This window comes from Labrus mixtus, chromosome 15, assembly GCF_963584025.1.
Source record: "Labrus mixtus chromosome 15, fLabMix1.1, whole genome shotgun sequence".
Classification (NCBI taxonomy): domain Eukaryota; kingdom Metazoa; phylum Chordata; class Actinopteri; order Labriformes; family Labridae; genus Labrus; species Labrus mixtus.
The window spans coordinates 11,582,327-11,598,627 of record NC_083626.1 but is presented as its reverse complement, the minus strand read 5'-3'; the positions used below and the strand labels follow the sequence as shown (position 1 = coordinate 11,598,627).

At 39.2% G+C, this 16,301-nt stretch overlaps 1 protein-coding gene across 2 annotated transcripts in view; it reads left to right on the top strand.

The window, feature by feature from the left end:
* Window positions 1-16,301, top strand: part of LOC132989243 (thymocyte selection-associated high mobility group box protein TOX-like) — a 74,116-nt gene that overhangs the window by 52,040 nt on the left and 5,775 nt on the right. For both annotated transcript variants that reach the window (XM_061056721.1, XM_061056720.1), the window contains 2 exons: window positions 12,899-13,129; window positions 15,044-15,124. In XM_061056721.1, the coding sequence (XP_060912704.1) occupies window positions 12,899-13,129; window positions 15,044-15,124 (312 nt within the window). The remainder of the gene's footprint in view (window positions 1-12,898; window positions 13,130-15,043; window positions 15,125-16,301) is intronic.

Below are 16,301 nucleotides of genomic sequence, written 5' to 3'. Positions count from 1 at the left end.
TAATGTTCCATTTTCTTATTTCACACCCCCTTTTCTCATAAATGAACCGTCATTGCAATAAATCACAGCACAAACAGAGACTTGCACACACTGTGAAAGGTCCAGAGATTTATGTAACACATTCATGTTTCCCACTTTCACATTTTAGTACTACTCTAGCAGGGCCCAGCTAATAATAGCCGCTATTAATATTTCTTGTTGCCTAGCAACCTCAGCAAGTAATAGCTTACTCTGGAAAAATAGATGACCGATAAGGAAGAAGGAAGGTGGGGGCTAGTGGGGTTGGGGGGGATTCAATTCATTTATTATCTCCTGGGACAAGAGGAGCTTATTTCTGAGGCTGCCAAATAGTATAGTGGGCTGTTTTTAGAAATAGTTTAAAGTAATTGGAGATGAAGGTATTTTCATTTTTGGTTCATTAGAGGTGTGTCATTTGATGTTTCCCCAGCAAAGTAAATTAACCTTAATTCATACTCATAAAGCTCTAATAAGGAAGATTTAGTAAATTTTGCTGAATGCTTAAAGAATAACAGGGCTGAATGTTAAAAGAGTTTTTGATAATCTGGGTCTGAAATAAAAAGACAAGCCCTTAGCTTTGTTGTGTTGTATTAACAAAAGCCTCGCAAACAAACATTGGAGGAGAAAGCTGAAAAAGCAAATCTCTGATCATTCAACAGACTTCTTTCAACGTCGATGCAGAATAAATTAAAAGTCAACAGAGTTACCTTAAGGATACACTTCTCTTCAATAAAAGCTATCCTTCAGCACACATATAAACCTCCTACAAGTACAAGCTCAGCTGGAGCAAGAGATACGCTTCATCTCAGGGGATGTTGTTGCTGGTTTTTGTACAACATTTAGCCTAAGGCTAAAGCTCTGTAAACTTCTCCCTGCTTTGGGATTCTCTTTTGCAGTTCACATCGATCCTACAGCAAACACAGTTAAATCATTACAGGGTTGCGAGCAGTGGATTGGCCATCATCGTACTGAAAACGAATAGGCTACCATTTTTCAACAATTTGTCCTGCAAGCTTTAAAGTGTGTTAGTTATGTGTAATTAAAGTTGACTTTAACAATCTTATGATTTCTTGTCTAAATAACTGCATTTGCCTCTATAGCCTTGTTTTTTATGTCTAAATGTATTCTGTCTGACAGACTAATCATCAAATTATGACTCTACCGAAAGCAGAACTATGAATTGGTAAAACAAAGGGATGTGCAGCAGATGGAAGACCATTGACTGTTTAGAGCTGTACCATTTGATGTACAGACTTTTTCCTTTTCAATGGCTTTTCCATTCCTTCGGTTAGTTGTATGATATTTTCTGTAACAGTTTCATGTTGTTCTTAATAGTCTTAACAACCAGTTTTTAATAATTAGTCAAACTTGAAACCATTTACAAGGACTCCAATAAGCAGAAAGGATCAGTACCCGAGTCATAAAAAAGCAAGCTGTCAATCAGAATTGTCTTACATCCTCTTAACTCTTCCCCACAATACTGACCTACTCAAACAGTTCCTTTGAATCAAGGCAAAAAGGGCCAAGTCTTGGATGGCTGCATACTATGAAATGCTCACTGCTCACTGCTGAGGGAGATACCCTGGCTCACCCTTAGCTGTCAGCATTTTGTTAACCCTCCGCTCAGGAAGGTGGCACCCAAGGGTCTCATGTTCGACAAGCCCCCTGATCGCTGGGGTCTGGCAGAGACACAGCGAGGGGAGAATCAAGTGAGATCTAGCCTTTTGAAAAAAATATAAAAGGATACTCCCCAGCAGACAGTAATGAGAGGTCTGGAGGAGTTTGCTGAACGTGCCCAGCACGGAGCCTTTAGGGACACCAGCACATTTAAATATTGAAACAGAGCGCTAGTCTCTATCTCATTACCAGTGTAATGAGGATGTTGAGGGAGGGGGAATGCCCCTACTGCCAAAAAAGCAGCTGTCAGCTTTACAATTTTATGTCACGCGTTCAGATAAGTCATGGAACTTTTTTTCAATTTTATTAAAAATGTGCGGCTGGATTTATGTTTTTGAAAAGGTGCGTGAAGTCTGTAAAAGCTGTCAAATAACCTTTTTGTGTTTGACTTTGTTGAGTTTGTGGGAGTTATGGTGTGGCATGTTCAGCTATGGTGCATTGCAGTAGTATAAGTGTGTTTACTGCGTTTATGTTTTTCCCTTTGTTTGAGGATCGGTCTTTGCCATACTCACTGATTGCTATGAGGATGTGGGAGCTTGACTTAACATATTACACACATCTGTGTGTGAAATATATCTACGAAAAGTATATTTCTCAAGATTCAAAAGGGTTATTTTGAAATTGCAATATAAGTAAGCACAGGCTCACAATAAGTATGTGTGACACCTCAAGATCACTTGTTTTGCACTGTAACCATCCTCCTATGCCTTTTATTTTATGAAAGAAAATAGCTTAAAATAAACTACTGTATCTTTTAAAAAGTTATAACGGAAATTTACCGTTTGACTTGTCTTCACTAGCTCAGAGCAGCTGGATAACTTGTGTTTTTTTTAATTTGAAAAACCAATCCTTTTTTTTCCATGTTGGTTTGAGACATATCTCATATGACCTGCTTGCTCTGCTGCTTTTCACGGGGATAGATATGACATCTCAGTGACGTTCACAGATAAATCACTGTTTGTAACAGAAGAAATGTTTTCTGAGGTTGCTTTCATTCCACAAAAAGACTGATGCCCTTCAGTGTTACTCTCCACCACAGGGGTGAACGATGTGTCTTGTAGTTGTCAAGAGAAATGACAGCAAGATAATTGGTGGGGCGCTCCCGCTTCATTTTAACTGAAACAAATAGGCTTCCAAAGACAACTGTGCTTTTGAAAAGTAGAGCTTTGTTTTGTGCTGGATTCACAGTGAAATAATGAAGAATATTAACAGATTGAGCATTAAAAACAAATGCTCATTCATTGCATTTCATGAATATTCATGGCGCTAATTCAAATAACCTTAGGCGACTGTTACAACTAATGAATATTTAAAACAACTTGGTCACACAGATTTGAACATTGCATTACAGCTGACTTTCTGGGATCATCATGTACAAGGCTAAACAATTAGGGAAAAGCAAAAACAGCTTTTAGTGGTGATCAAAATACATCTGGAAAAAACAATATCCCAGGTTGTCACATTAGTTACAGGCCATTGATGCTCCAGAGGAGAACGTGATGAAATGTAAGGGAAGGACAAAGTGAAAAACAGATGCATAACTTGTCACTATACTAAAACATTTTATAAAACAACTTCTAAATGGATTATTTGCACAAAAAACATAATTTCATCAATAAACAAATGTGTTGCATTTTTGTGTAGCATCTCTATCAAAACATCTTTGTAAAAAAAAGTCCTGTATTGACAGCAAACTTTATATCTGATTTATTTTGAAGAGTTAAATAACCAGTGAAAGAGCCTGGGCCCTAACATGCTGCGTTGTAGGGGAATCCCTTACTGCCCGCTTTAAAAGAGGCCTCGACTGCTTTCTCTGAGGGATCAGTGTGGTGACTCGTCCTCCTCGCCACCACCGCAACGCTAATTAGGCCCACCACAAAGCCAGCCTGTGGGGATAATGTCCCATTATTAGAGTCATTTGTTTCAATTAACCGCTCTGTGATTCTACAATAGCATGGCGCAGCCCAGTGCAAAGAAGCCATTACTCTCGCCCAAGGAACCACTGATGTTTGGGACGAGAGTGTTTGTAGGAGAGGTTACAGATACCTGCTCCCTGCCAGGAGCGGAGCTGCCAGGCTTCATGTACCGCACAGTCACTGCTGAGCTGTTTCTGCACCAAGCAAGAGTGGTAATTCACGTCATTACTGTAGCCCTTAAAGACAGTTAACAATATTGTTTTATTTAATTTTTTTGGGATGTTTGCTCTTTACTTCGTGCTGCCGGAAGATTAGTCTGAGGGATTGCTGACTTGAGCATGGACTGCAGAGAACTACAGGCTTCTTGCTCCTTTTTACGTGCAGACATCATTGTGGTCAGCTGAATTACTGTTCTCCTAATGTATACTTATGCAGTTCTGGTCATTTTTAGACTGCAATCAGGTTACTTTTTTTAGCTTTTTTTGGTGCACATGACCCTATTTTACTTCTCAGCTCATGCTTTCCTTTTTTAAACTTAAAAATGTTGTCTTAAATTTGAGGAGTTACACTTTTTACAAATTCAGGTTACAGAGAGAGTCGATCAGACCTTGTAGTTAGTCCTGTGCCTTTATGGCCACCCTTGATAAAGTTGTTTGTGCCCTTGCAAACTGCCTTCTGTTGGTCCCAGCTGGGGGGGTGTATGAGTGGACTGCTTGCAGGTTGCGTAAGGGATGAGTTTAGGAGATTATGATGACATTTGTTGCCTGATATAAGAGGTATGACCAGCACCAAGAAATGCATTTTGTGTTATTGTGAGCTAACTCTTCCATCATTTGCATTCTGTTTTCAGTAGCCACGAGCTTCGCTGTAAATACCTCAATGTCTCTGGACACTTAAAGGCACTACTACAAAGATGCTTATAAACTTCACATGCTTCCAAATTCAATTTTTCAGAGCACTTTTAGGTCCTTTCAACAGTAGATAATGGTAACTTCGATTGATACCAAGAGGTTGCTGCCCTGTGATGCCTCTGTTGCCAGGCTCTCTCATTGGCTTTCTCCCCCTGCTGTGCAGATGTTTACAAAGAGGCATCACCAGCTCACATTAAAGGGTTCAAGTTGTCCCCTCGGGCAGTTGCTATGGAAATAACCCTGCTCTAGTCGCTCATTCATGTTTGATTAATTGTTCTTTTCCTGTTCATGCTGGTGCCTCTACAAAGATTTCATCATGGGAAATTTCATCTTAAAAACAAACAATAGAAGAGGATGAATTTGTCCAAATCTGGTTTTATTCTCTCTACCTGCTTTGTCGACATTGTGTGGATGTTCTGTGGTGATAAAAGTCATAGAGATTGTACTTGTGTCGTATTAATCTTGATAAAGTCTTGCCTGTGAAGCTGTTCAATTATTAGGACTATTTTTCATTTCTTTCCCCCAGATGTACCTGGTCTGAAGATAAGCATTTTGCCTTTTTACCCTCCTCTTAAATTGCGGTGTAGTGCTGAGCTACAGAAACCCACTGGGGCCAATTAGGATGCCAGCAGAGCCAGGAAGTGCATAGCAGATGCTTTTGCCACTATTTATTAAAATCCAATCTACGGGGGCCCCTCCAACAGCTCGTTAAACTACCGTTAATCTAATTAGCTCTCACTTGCCTCTGTTTTCACCACATTATCGAATATGAGGGCCTCGACTTTGCAATTTAGACTGATTAAGTAGGTCCAGCGCTGTAAGGCAAAGCTCACAGGGAGGAGCTGCTGAGAGCTGTCAGTCATCTTCCACAGTCAGATAAATCATGCAGCTAAGTTCAGACACGACTCTCGGCTTCGAGGCTGAAAAAAAATATCTGCACAGGAAAAATTGGTTGATCCACATTGCCTGCCTAGTAGTGCAAGTCTGCATGTTTGAAACACTAACGAAATACCCCACAACATAAAGACCATATTTATTTGTTATGGCACGGTACCAGAACTAGGAACAAGTTCTATAACAGTTACAGGTCTGCATGAATCCCTCTGATGTCTTTTCATGTCTCAAATATCCTGACCATGATTCTGCACTTCCGGTTGAATATTGTTTGGGCCAGGCTGTATTTTTTGTTTTTTTGATGAGTGCTACTCTATGGACACATGCCTGCTTCTACTCAGAGATCTGTACAGCCGCTTTCACATGCAGCACTGCTCATTGCTTACAGATGGCCAGTCTGAAAGGGAGCCATTATAGCTTCCATATGACAAGGGCACTGTATATATTTTAAGATGTGACTTCATGTTGAACTATAAGAGAGGATTACTCAAACAAAAAATAATAATACATTTGTAGAATTGAAATCACCTCGTAGCTTCAATATCAAACACTATTTGATATTTAAACAGGATGTAAGAAATAAACTATTTGTACAAGCATCTTGTTTTTTGGCATCCCTAAACTTTAGTTTACAGTCGGTACAGTTTGTAAGATTTCAAACAGCTTTGTTTAATTTGCAGCCTGTCTGCCAACTTTTTTAAGGCCACAATCTTGACAGAATTACACTAAGGGGTACTTTGAAATGCAAGGTGAAACCAATATCTTAATGCATGTAATACAATAATACTGTAATACAATCCACATGATGCCCGACCATTATTAAGGATACTTTACAAGTACTGGCTTACTCTTTATAAACCCTAACATTCATCCTTCTTCTGGCTTTGAAATCATCTGATCATTATTCAAAAAAAATGTGTTCTGAAAAAACATGCTAAAATATTCATTATTTATCATACACTTCTTTGGTAAATGGTAAATGGACTTGCGCATGTATAGCGCTTTTCTAGTCTTCTGACTACTTTCACACCGCATCTTCCCATTCACACCCTGATGGCAGAGGTTTCTATGTATAGTGACCACCGGAAGTAGCCAATCCCAGTCATACACATGCATGACGAAGCAGCGGGAGCAATTTGGGTTTAAGTGTCTTGCTCGAGGACACATCGGACATGTTTTGCTGCAGGAGCTCGGGATGCCGCTTCTTTAGTGCCTGCCACTTACAAACTGCAGATAACTGGATGGATTATTCTGTTGACAAACACACTTTTTCTTTTTTTAAACCAGCTGACTTTGTAGCCACTCATGAAACGACATGGCACGCTGTGATATTAATTCATTTTTCGCACTACACACAACCTTCAGGAACCCTCTTTTTTCCTTCATGCTGTGAGTTACAGCTGTTGGTGTGTTAGAAAATTGCTTAGTTAAAGCCTCATAAAAATTATATACGGCATCTTGAAATTACATTATTCTCACTGCTGCCCCTCTAAGCATGGCCGATTATCTATTTATATATCCACAAAGGCTTAGAGTGTGTAACAGCTGCACAAAGCTGAGCTGCTCTACACTATGCTGTTGTGGAGAGGAGTGTGCTTGTACTGTGAAGAGATCTATTCCACTCTATGTTATACTCCATATACAGCTTTTACATATATCATTTTTTAAATAGTCAGTGTCTTCACTTTAAGCCATGGATCCTTTCTAATCTAAAAACATATTTTTAAACATGACTACTTGTACAAGAAAGTGTTCGCAGGTATTTACTTACCATTAACTGTTATCTCCGGATTTTATATCACCGTAGTTTTTATGATCTTGAATCACTGTCATTGTTGTCTTTACGTGGTGCAAAAAGTCATCTTACCCAAGTTATGTGTCAGGCTTGCACACAAATAACTAAGTAAATCCATCTTACACAAAACATTGTCTCTATATTGAGCTTTACACTAGCAGAGTCATAATTGCTCAAAATCCTGTAATATTACTGTACTTTGTCAGCACACCTAACTGAATTCCTAGGAGGATTTTTTCTCTCAGGAATCGTGAATAAGCATAGGCTACTTGTTGATTGATCCTTAATGGTGTCTAATGTACAAAAATAACTCTGGAAATTATTGTTGAATAACGGACAGAAATGACCGATATGATAGGTATCAGAAAGATCTCTGGACTGGATTGTAATGCGTCAATATTAATTAAAATCATAGATTGTAGATATTAATGGACGAAGCATGAGTAACGTGACCCATGTGTTACAGCAGGGGGCTTTGGAAGCATAGATGGATATCGCCATACTGGAAATGTTGTCTAAACCTTTTGTGTCAACCTAATGACAGACTAAGAGGAGTTTGAGCTGAGGCAGGTTTTAAGCCTGTTGACATAAAGCTGACAAACAATCAGGTCAGCTACGCACCTTATTGTGAATAACGTTTATCCTGCATACAATCAAAACAAATTAGTTTTCAAAAAATGACCCTAACATAAATTATTGTTTGTTGTGTATTGTGTTAACTTGTTGGTCCTTGTAATTAAAACATTGGAAAAATAAATACATTAAATATATATATATATCTTCCTGTACAGTGTGTGAAAATCGAGACATGAGCTAATGAGACCATGAGCTAACCAGCAACCTCTTCTGCAACATCGTCTTCTGCCCTCGTCTCTGTTCTTCAGACCAGTTAACATTCAGACATTTCCTTGCACATTTCTAGCATGTACGAATAAGACACTGAAATTCAAAGCTGCGTATTCAGTATTTCCCTTTTTACAGATGTTTAGCTTGAAATCCATGGACATGTAATACACTTCTGCAGTGGCTGCATGCAGATGTGATTGAGTGCTGTGCTCAGTATCTGCATCATGCTTTGGTGTAATGAGCCTCACTGTAAAGAAGAGCATGTCAGTGCATCAACTACAACAGTAGTTCCTGTTTGTTTGTATGGCCTTTTGAAATCGATACACCATGCAGCATTCTTCACTCTGCAGCTTAGTGATGATGATGACGATGATGATGATGGTGTATACATTCAGGTGCCTTCGATTGGACAAACACTTTTATACTCTCCTGTATTATTACCTGGTTTTATTGCCTAATTTCCATGTCTCTTAACCTCTGACAGTCTCAGGGTGTTCGCTCATCCTTTTCTTATTAACCCTCTCTTTACATCACTCCACCTCCCCGCCGCCTTTCATCTGCTCTCTATTCATCTACACACTCTCTTACTCTTTCTCTCTTTACTTTGCATTTCATTCCTCAACTCTTCTTTCTCTATCTGTCTCTCTCTCTCTCTCTCTCTCTCTCTCTCTCTCTCTCTCTCTCTCTCTCTCTCAGTTGTTTTGATGGTGACGCAGTTATCAGGTTGTCAATGCTAATCTTCTCTTGCCAGCGCAGCGCTGGCCATTCAGAATTACAGCTACTCCCTCCTTACAGTAATCTATCTCTCCTCAAACTAGAACCCCATCGTCTCTCCATCTTTCTCCCTCTCCATTCTTTTTAGACAACAGAAATGCTGATGATGTGACACTAGAGTTCACCCAATTGTAAGTAAACTAGAAAGCTGTGTACAAAATATATTTATACAGAACATGTGGTCATGAGCTGTTTTTGGCCTTTTTCTTACATCAATGCTCCATAAATTGGCTATGTGAGACCTCTTCAAGGACATTAGCAATATTCAAAAAAATCTGAACACAAAATTATATTTTATAACTTGTGGCCTTTAAATCCAGAGTGCTTAATCTTGACTTCTTTGTAAAAAAAAATATCAATTAGCAGCTTTTGTAAAGCTGCTTATTTTATGATTAAATACATTTGATTGAGGTAATAAAATAAAGGAATTTATCAATGCTAGTATAGCATACATGACTTTAAGTTACAATGTATCACTTTTTGCACAAGAATCTTTTTCTCCATCCTTTTCTTGGGAGTCGGATAAGGATTAGACAAATTTTGCCCCAAACGTGTCTCTGGTTTTTTCTTGCACGCTGCAGAGGAGCAGGAGAAGCAGTGAAGACACTGACCTGTTTTGTTTTTTTACTGTTTGTGACTGTTGTGAACACACACTGTTTCCCTTACTGTCCTCAGTATTATGAGTAAAAAGTTTGCATTAGTTTTTTAAGAGTTATGTCTTCACCAGGAAAAACTTCTTCTATAGTGAGGTTTATTAGTAATTCTGGGCTTAGTAGCATCAAATTGTTTACTATTACCTTGTTTAGAATGTTTAAGTGTATTTTCATTTTACTGTGGATATTTTGCCAAATGTATACAGAATGACGACAAGTCCCTTCACAAAATCATTTGTAGGAGACAAATGTCAAACTGTCTTAACAATGAATGGTGAGGGATCCAGTGTCTGTACATCAGAATTAAAGGGCCACTTTACACACTCACCAGTGAACATCAACAGTCACACATGGTACAAGAGGACCAGATATGAATCTTTCTGCTGACAGTATCAGAAAATAGACCAGAATGCAATGCAGCCACAAGATGTTGCATTATGAATAAGGGATTTGACGCTCTATTTATCTATACTGGCAACAACAGCTGTCACAATCATTACTTTTCTCTGCACCTGAATGAGAAAAGCATAGGAAATAAGCTTGGTATTGTGTTGTGGATGCATAGTGGATATTGTTTATACACTATAGCCTCACAAATTTGCTTCTGATGCTGGGAAAATGGGAAGAAACAAAAGTGATTAATGGTCCAATATTTGCACAATTTACTGAAGTGCTCAACTATATTAGTCAATATCAGATATCTGGTATGAACTTTATTCCTTTATAATTCACAGAGCAATGCATACCAAATTCCTCCCTACATTTTATTTTTTATTGAAGAGACAAGTGTGACAAATGCTACAATCATTACATTTCTCAATGCTAATTTTGAATGTTGGAATTTTTTTCAACTTGTTTGTTATTTTTGTTGCCAGCTCTAGCCAAAAGGAAGTTTGATCTATATTTCTAAACCAAGTTTAATATTCATACAGCCATTATCTATTCGCTCGTCCCACATGGGGTCACAGAGGGGCTGGAGCCGTTGACAGCTATCATTGGACGAGAGGTGGGGTACACCCTGACTGGAAGCCAATCAATCACAGGGCTGACATGTAGAGACAAACAACCAGTCACACTCACATTCTCACCTACCAGCATTTTAGAGTGACCATTCAACGTAATGCGCATGTATATGGTCTGTGGGTGAAAGCCTGAGTACTTGAAGGAAACCCATGCATGCACAGGGAGAACATGCAAACTCCACACTTCTACACAGAAAGGCCCTATCTGTAGGGCATCCAAAACCAGGAACCTTCTCGCTGTGAGGCCACTTACCACTGTGCATCCTAAGCTACATATTATATAAAAAATTAAGGTTTAACTTGTTAAAATATGTAATCAACTTATGATACAATTGCATGGTGATTTTTGTCTGGCCTTTTGCAGCTAATTTGCTCTTATCTCTCTTTTTTTCTTAAGGTATTAAGAAAAGTCACAGACTGATTCATTAACTAACATCTCTAAATCTTAGGGTGGACATTTCTTGTAGTACTGTTTACTAACAATATTGAAGTCAATTTTTTAAAATTATAATAATGTGACCACTCCTCCGGCTGTAAGAATACATGTAAATTTTGTCTGAGATTATTTTGCCTTTTCTTTTTTTTTTCTTTCTTTTTGTATTTTCCCATTCCATTAGCTCTACCTTCAGTTTATTCTATTTTCACTTCAAAGGCTCGGGTGGAACAGATGTCATTTCAAATGCCTGTCTTCTGCCTCATTGCCTAAAAGTGAGGGATGATTATTTTTTAATGAAACGAGGTGCACTCACACACACAAAAATGAATATTACCTGTAAGCTGTGAAATAGACAAGCAATACTTTCACATCAGCCTGAATGAGAACATCCATTCATTTACGCACCACAAAAGCCATTTTGAAGTTTTTCTTCAGCTGCCAAATGTGCTCCTGGACCTTGAATTTTGATTAGTTAATTTCATGCTGTGTGGAATACAGTGGGCTGCGAATGCTTTTCTGAAACAATGCAGTTTTCAAAGGCAGTCATTTCTTGTTTTCCATTTGATGGTTAAAGGGGAAAACATGGCTGTTGCTTAATCCCATGATAAGTATGCATTAGATGGATTTGAGCGTCTTTAAATGTCCTCAAGTTGCTGTTTGATACCCGCGCAGGGACAAATCTTTTTCATGGTTTGTTCTCCCCTCCTGCTGAGTTTTAACTCTGAAACCGAGGATCAGTGGATCATGAAAGTAAGCATTCAAAGCTGTTTTAAAATGTCTTAAATGCAACCTGATGAAATAGGAAGCTGCGTTGAAGATGGGCTCTCTTTGCCAAATAAAAATAAAATAATAGTTCAACTGACTTCACTCAAAGCACCTAACAAAACCTCTCAACCGCAAAAAGTGCACATAAAAAAACATTGCACATAGTACCAATTTATGTCATTATATATTCAGTATGTCATTATATCTTTTATTATTTGCTTGGAAATCAGGTTGCTTTTCATGTCTTTATAGCAACCAAGAAATCACGATTACTGATTTTCCACCAATACTAATGGCAACATCAAGCTGTCACTTCTTCCTTCCTCGGCTGCACCTCTTCTCTCTTTTTTTCCTTATCGTCCTCGCTCTCCTTCTCTCTCTCCCCACTCCCTTTCTCTCCCTCTTCCTCCCGTGCTTGATGTGTTCTCTCCTCAGCAAAGAAGGCAATTTCCATATAGAATCACAACCAGGATCAGGTGACCTGGATTTGACTCCCTGTCAAAGTCCTGTACGGAATATGGAAATGTATTCATGTGTATTGCATCGAGTACATCACACAAATTTTTGCCTCCTGAAAATTCACTGAGATTGCAGTATGTTACTGTTGAGAGACCAGTTGAGTACATGTTATGGAAAATATAGATTTAATCCCTTTTTAAGGTATGGGAATTAAATTATTTGAGTGAAGATGGAAAGAGATGCAGAAAACATCCATAAATCTAGTGAGTCACACAGACAAAGAGTAGGAAAAGCATATGAATATGCAACTAATGATAATTTAATTAGCTTATAGGACCCCCCCCCCCCTCTTAAATTTGCACAGCCCTAACCTTACATCCCCTCCCTCCATCCAACACCCCAGAGGCTAACCTGTCTCATTGACATCCTGTTAGTCTTCATTCACCCATGTCGTAAATTGATCAGTTTTTTCTGCTCAGAACAACCCGCTGCTGCCCTTCACAGAAGTCTTCTCTTTTCAGCCTCTGTCCAGCCTCTAATCATTGTTCTCAAGTATATAGTTGTTATTTTTTAGGTATTTTTTTAATACATTTAACCTTTGCTAAATGTATCTTACCCAGTGAGTGCACTATGCTTGTAAATACTGTGCATACTGAAAGACTCCTCAAGCTATTTTTATTATCTGATTTATGACCAGCAATGTGTCTTTTTCTCTCCATTTTTGTCTTCCAGATAAGCAGTGATAAGCGTGCCGCAGCAGAGATGATGAAGCCCAAACCCAAACCTCAGAAGAAGAAGAAGAAGAAGGACCCTAATGAGCCACAGAAACCTGTGTCAGCCTACGCCCTCTTTTTCAGAGACACCCAGGCAGCCATCAAGGGCCAAAACCCCAACGCCACCTTTGGGGATGTGTCCAAAATCGTGGCTTCCATGTGGGACAGCCTAGGTGAAGAACAGAAGCAGGTACAAAAAACAGGGTTTTGCATATTTGAAAGCATAGATGGAATCATAAAAAGATATGCCGTGGCTTGACCTAAACAGTCATGTGCCCACATTCTGGCCTCTCCCCGACTTTATGTCCTGTGTGAGAAACATTTCTGTGAGATACCGCTCACCTTAATGAGCTTCTTTTTCTCCTTCCAAAGATAATCCACCAGTTTATCCTCTCTCCCCCGACTCTCATATAAATGATTTTATTTCTCAATTTAATTCTAGGAAAGGGAAGGAAGAGAAGGCCTGTGGAGTTTGGATTACAGACACACAAATTCTTGCTGTTCTTCTTATTTCCAAAAGTTTTCTTTTATGTGATGTTGCATCAAAATTAAAAATATATATAATGAAATATTGAAATCACATATTCCTTGCCAAAAAAAAATAATCTCTGGGCCCAGGTACAGTCCTCACTTTCTGTGTACCTACAGCCTCCATAGCCATACTACCACACCATGCATCTTCATTGACCTTCTGACAAGCAGGGCTGTGTAGAGTTCTGATTTCCTTTCTCTTCATTTATATCCCTCTCTTGCTATTTTGATCCTCCCCAGAATACAGAATTAGTGATCCACCCGCCTCCACCCTCACTATCATCTCGTCCTTGGGTTTAGCTGAAGGGCATTTCAGCTATCCAGGAAGAGAAGTCTATTGTTTTGTTTTTTTTGCAGTTTCACATCATATCCATCTCAGCAGTAATTGGTAGGAGGAGCTAATGATGACAGAGTTATTGGAGGTTGTAGTGTTTTTTTCCTTACTTGTAGTAAAGGGTACTAGGTAGAGACAATGTTAGCATTAAAAGCTAATTTTTACAAACATGTCTGTATGCTATTTATTAAGAAAAGCTAGCATCATCAAATGTATAACCATAATTTCCTGATTTAAATCAAAATGTTGCCCATTTTTTCCCAAATTTATTTGGCAGACATTTGAGCATTGTAGCTCCCTTAGGTTGATAAAAACATTATTTGTTTGGTTTTGTTTTGTTTTTTGTTCTTTGAAAAAAGGAAATATCAATATAAATGTATTAAGGAATTTATATAAGAATCAGCACATCTGGGGTTTTTTAGTTGCTCCAGAAGCAAAATCCATCCCCATATAAAAACGTATAATGCATAGATATATTTATTTTCTGACCTTTTAATTTTGCATATTGGTATAATTTTGCCAATAGCCTATATATATTTTAGACCTACTCTTACGTCTGCAACATCCAAAACAGAAATTACCTGCATGCAAAAACACATGCAAAAAAGAATCCATATGTACTCATACACCCACATTCTTTATGCAAACACACTGACTTCATTTAGTCGTATGACAACAAGGGTTGGCGCATCACAGTAACAATAGAGAAGGCAGTTTAAAAACAAAACTCATCCACAGGCTCGCATCCTAATGTGCTGAATGACAACAATCATTGTGGTGTATCACTAATGTCAGTATGCTGAAAGGAATGTTATGGTGGGAGATAAAAGCAGAGTGAGAGAGAAGTTCCAGTTCATTTCTCTAGGTGGATTGGAATGGAAATGATGTGTTGCTACAATAGAGGGAGAAGAATTGAGATGAGAGAGTTTTAGTGCTGTGATGAGGAAATAGAGGTGTTCTGTATCATTGGTTCTGATGGAAAGGGAAACATTAAGAGTGTGTGTGTTTCTGTTTGTGCATTGCATTATATATTTAGAGAAGTGTAAGATAAAAAGCGCGTGCATGTGTGCGTGCGTGTAAGCAAGCCGCCGTGCGTACGCGTGCATGCGGGTGTGCTTGCATGAGTGCTTTGTATGTGTTGTGTTTGTTTTGAGAGCATGACATTTGTGTGCACATTTATGAGCATGTCAAGCTCTCTTCTGACCTGAAGCCTTTTGTTTTGATTTTTTGTCTTCGCAGGGCTACAAGAGGAAAACCGAGGCGGCCAAGAAAGAGTACCTGAAAGCCTTGGCCGCATACCGAGCCAGTCTGGTTTCCAAGGTAACACTTATGACACACAGGCCCTGGCTAAGACTGATGATGGATTGGATGGAAAATCCCTGCTAATGGGCAGGGAGGGGCTTAAGTGGAGGTGGTGCTGGAGGTAATGGTGGAGAGGGCGGGTGGGGGTATTTGATGCAAAAAGAGCAGGCCATATTTGGAACAATACCTGATTTCCATAGGGTGCAGATGTGGGGGGTTGGGGCGATGGTAGTTGGAATGGTGAGAAGGTGGGGGAGGGTTCAGCACAAGCATGTGGCCACAACATCTATTAGGGATGGAGGATAGAAAATGATTGCCCTCTTATGTGCTGTACTTTATATCAGGCTCAAGTCTGAGTTATGTGCATCAGTAAAAAAAACACACATCAAAATATGAACATAGACACCTGTGTCACAGATTAGATAATCGATTATCGTACATCCATATCAGTGCAAGCAGTCATAGGCTTCACCCGTTGTTTCCAACTCTGACACATTTCTGCTAATTCAGATCTATGACATCCTTTCTGCCTGGTGAATGATGGCTGCTATGTACCAGCGTAGCAGGATGGGGAATAAAGAAAGGCAATGACGAGAGCTGTAGATTGTATTGTTTAGTGCCGTCCTGTATTAACAATACAGAATGTAGTGTGGGGAAGATTCCTTTTGTCATTCCATTTGCTCTGCAGGCAAACAGCCTAATTTCTCTGCCTGGGCCTCTGCATATATGTGTGTGTATGTGTGTGAATGAATGCATGTGTGTGTGTGTGTGTGTGTGTGTGTGTGTGTGTGTGTGTGTGTGTGTGTGTGTGTGTGTGTGTGCCCTCTCCTTTTCCCATCTATCTGTCAAGGTGTCTATTGATCATTACCTCGGGCCGCAGGTCTATTCATATAAATGGGCTCCATTACGTTCTAATCAACACTGATGACTATAGATGAGCAATCTGACAGCTCATCACAGAGGGCTGAAGAGTGTGGGGCAGGGTGGATAGTGAGATGGGGTGTTATGAAGTTGCTGCACCTGTAAAGAGTGATACTTTCAAAAAGTCTGAAAGTTTAAGTTTGGGTGATTTCCTTAGAGTTTGGTGTTTGACGTCAAAGTAATGCATCCCTTTTCAACCTTAACCCTTTTAATTTATCTGCGAGTGTGTGTGAAGTAATGTGAAACTAGTGAAAGCTGTCATGCCAAGGGTTGA